The sequence below is a fragment of the Xyrauchen texanus genome, chromosome 18 (genome assembly GCF_025860055.1).
Source record: "Xyrauchen texanus isolate HMW12.3.18 chromosome 18, RBS_HiC_50CHRs, whole genome shotgun sequence".
Taxonomy (NCBI): domain Eukaryota; kingdom Metazoa; phylum Chordata; class Actinopteri; order Cypriniformes; family Catostomidae; genus Xyrauchen; species Xyrauchen texanus.
The window spans coordinates 18,989,816-18,993,535 of NC_068293.1; the positions used below are offsets into that span (position 1 = coordinate 18,989,816).

Below are 3,720 nucleotides of genomic sequence, written 5' to 3' on the forward strand. Positions count from 1 at the left end.
GTAACCTGATTCATATCGAGTCTGCCAAAGCAGAGCGACAAATTCTACATGCGCCTTCCGTTGCCTGGCAACACAAAAACCCCTTCAGCCAATCACAGGCTTCGCTGGCGCATTGATACCACACTACGTATGTTTTTGAATTATATAGATCCTCACAGACCTCAGACGATTTCTAAAAGAGTTTACCGGATATTGATTATTTGTTATTTTTCTTTTTAGCCAAAATTAATGCTTTTAAATGATTTATGTGAGGATGGCAAAAATATAATACATAAATAAATAAATAATAGTGCGTAGTGGAAGTCCGGGGAATCAGGTTGTTTTCTAGCCAGTAGCTCTGCGGCTTATAAGAGGGAGTGCATGTGTTTGGGCATCAGAACTGAAGCTGTGGCGTTAGAAGAGTGTGCATGTGCGAGTGAACGAACGGATGGACACAAAACCTCATTTGACATCCCCTAACTTGTGCCTACCACGTTGCTGAGCACTTCAGGTGGATTTACTTAGAACGGTAAGTTAGACAATTCTACCTTTATACAAACGCGCTGGGTTTGGATGCAATCGGAAGATTTTCTTGTAAATTTGCCAATCGGATTACATATAGAAATGTTATTTGTTTTGTCTGATTTGAACGCGGATCTCGCGAAGATGGTCGGTCTATTATCACGTGCGTTTACTTTTAAAAGATTGCATTTCGTACATGTCATATTAAAGAAACCATTGTTTATTCTTAAAGGAGATCGTTTTGAATAGGATATTTGAAATTTAAGTGGGTGGAATTGTTTAGAGTTTGAAATGTATTTTAAGCCAACACAAGTGAATCAATTTGATATAACAATGTTTCCTGAACGACTCATTAGATTCTCTCTTTTTAAGGATTTTATTGAGTTCGATCATTGTGTGAAAGCAGCATCATGAGCCTCGTACACTAAACATGCTTCAGTTTCTGATTTCTCGAATGCTTGTTTTGCGTTCTGGACAACCCGAGAATATTGTTGGCTCTTCCGTTTCAAATGAGTGGTGAACTTGTTGCACAGTCAATAATACATTTTTATGCTTCTGCAACATGGCGCATGTTTGGTTTCTCTCGAGATTAAGCCCTTTTAAAAAATTAAAAAATTCCTTGGGAGAATTACAATAATTCCCAATGTTTTCTAATTATATTTATATAATATTTAAAATTTGCATTTAAATATTACAAATATTTTTACATCACATTCTAAGATCAAGAATTGTTTTTTAATTCAGTCAGTGAAGATTTGTTTTAAATTTATTTTTTACTCAAGGAACTGCATAGATGGCAAACATGGCCTCCGCCTCAACCAGCAGTGAAAGCGAGTCACAAAGTGTGCTGACCTGGGACCAAGTGAGCCGGTTGAATGATGTGCTAACGGAAGCTGTGCCAGTCCACGGCCGTGGCAACTTTCCCACCCTGGAGGTACGGCTGAAGGATATTGTACAGATGGTAAGAACGCGTCTAGAGCTGAGGGGCATAATGGTCAAAGATGTACGTCTGAATGGTTCCACAGCCAGCCATGTGCTGGTAGAGGACATTGGCTGGAGCTACAAAGACCTGGATGTCATCTTCAGGGTAGACCTTCCTCGAGAAGAGGAATTCCAGCTCATCAAAGATGTGGTTTTAGGCACTTTATTGGACTTTCTTCCTGAGGGGGTGAACAAAGAGAAAATCACTCCCATGACCCTGAAAGAGGCCTACGTTCAGAAGTTTGTAAAAGTCTACACCGAACAGGACCGCTGGTCCCTTATCTCGCTGTCCAACAACAACGGCCGCAATGTTGAACTTAAATTTGTGGACTCGATACGGAGGCAGTTCGAGTTCAGTGTGGACTCATTCCAGATCATTCTGGACTCTGTACTGTCATACTATGACTTCTCCAAAAGCCCTATATGTCGGCACTTCCACCCTACTGTGGTCGGGGAGAGCGTGTACGGTAACTTTTCCGTTGCTATGGACCACCTCAGGAACAAGCTCATTGCCACTAAAAGGCCTGAGGAAATCCGTGGGGGTGGTTTGCTGAAATACTGCAACCTCCTGGTGAGGGACTTCAGGCCCACGGATGAAGAGGAGTTCAAGGCCCTGGAACGTTACATGTGCTCTCGTTTCTTCATTGACTTTCCTGACATTGGTGAGCAGCAGCGAAAACTGGAGGCATATCTGCAGAGCCACTTTGTTGGTGAGGAGAAGAACAAGTACAACTACCTCATGATCCTGCGCCGGGTCGTGAACGAGAGCACTGTGTGCCTCATGGGACACGAGAGGCGGCAGACACTCAACCTTATCTCACTTACAGCATTTCGGGTGCTTGCGGAGCAGAATGCCATACCCGACGCATCTAGTGTCACCTGCTACTACCAGCCAGCTCCTTATGTCAGAGACCTAAACTTCAACAACTATTACGTGGCCTCTTGTAACCAGTCCATTCCAACTTGGTTGCCTTGTAAATAAGATGCATCCAAAAACACAAGTTGGCCAGAAAGCTGGATATTTGGCCACAAGGGTTTTTCCCCCCTCTGTAGGCATACAGGATATTTAAAATGACGTGTTCTTATTTTCTTTTGTTTTTTTTTATTTGTATTCCTTATCTACAGAGGTGTCAAGACATTTTCTAATCCAAAGCTATATATTTTAGTGTTTTGAATTAAGTAAATTCTTTTGAATTTTCTTTTTTTTTTTATCTCAATTTTCAGGTTAGTTTTTGTCGCTCTCATCTCCGTCTGAGGCTGCTTTTTTTTTTTTTTTTTTTTTTTTTCAAATTAAGAAATTATTCCCAAATTTCCTATAGTGCCTTAATATACTCTAACCCTTAAAAGTTAAAGAGAATTTTGGGGACAAAAAAAAGGTATTTTTCCAGTGTGTTACTACATGAGTGCAAAATGGCCAAAAAAAATAATTAAAAGTTGGAATGAAAAACAAAAAAAATTCAAAACTTGTATAAAAGAAAAAGATTTATAAAATAAAAAGATATATAAAATATTAGCACAGGTGAAATTTATCAGGAGTTGTTTGGTACACTGGTGGGCAGCTAAAATTACTTTTGTTCTCATTATTTGAAATGTGAACAGAATCACGTTGAAGTATTCATAGCAATGCACTTCAGTTTGTTGTGTGAATTCATACCAATTATTTTTTTTATTTTTACTGTAAATTTGGGAGAACTGGCTATAGAGTCATTTGTCAGTTTTGTTCAGTCTTTCATGTTTTGCTCATGGTGAGACTGAAATTGGTTGCAACATGCACAATAAGACGATTTTGTCCTTTTCCCAAAGAGCTAAGAGAGTAGTAAGTAATATATTTTTATGAGGCTTTGTATACAATCTCTATATAATGGATATAATGGTTGCATCTTTCAGAATGAGAAATTGTTAATCTTGAATCTCAATAATGAATGTGTGTATGTGTTTGAATGTGAGGGAGATATCAATGTTCGCCTTAGAAGGATCAGCTGTTGGGTGAAAAGGCCTCCTGAGCTTTTTGTGACCATTAGCTTTCTTTGCATTGCTGTGTGTAATAAGACCTTCAGTCTCCTGCAGCCTTGCCAAGCCAACTGGTGTCAGTGCTCTAAAATTATCCCTCTTCATGTGCCTTGAATGGACCGTGCATGGGGTGGAATTTGTAGTGGGGCAACTGTCTTTCCTGTGCTTCTGACTCCCATCACTGTAGATAAGGTATTGAATGCTGGTATGTCACATCCTTTTCTGGTG

At 39.6% G+C, this 3,720-nt stretch overlaps 1 protein-coding gene across 1 annotated transcript; it reads left to right on the top strand.

The window, feature by feature from the left end:
• The first annotated feature begins 391 nt into the window (after positions 1–391).
• On the top strand, positions 392–2,732 carry tent5c (terminal nucleotidyltransferase 5C). Its single transcript, XM_052148397.1, has 2 exons — positions 392–508; positions 1,284–2,732. Exon 2 carries the CDS (start codon positions 1,295–1,297, stop codon positions 2,462–2,464), a length of 1,170 nt encoding a protein of 389 aa, XP_052004357.1. The 5' UTR covers positions 392–508; positions 1,284–1,294; the 3' UTR covers positions 2,465–2,732.
• Positions 2,733–3,720: the final 988 nt, after the last annotated feature.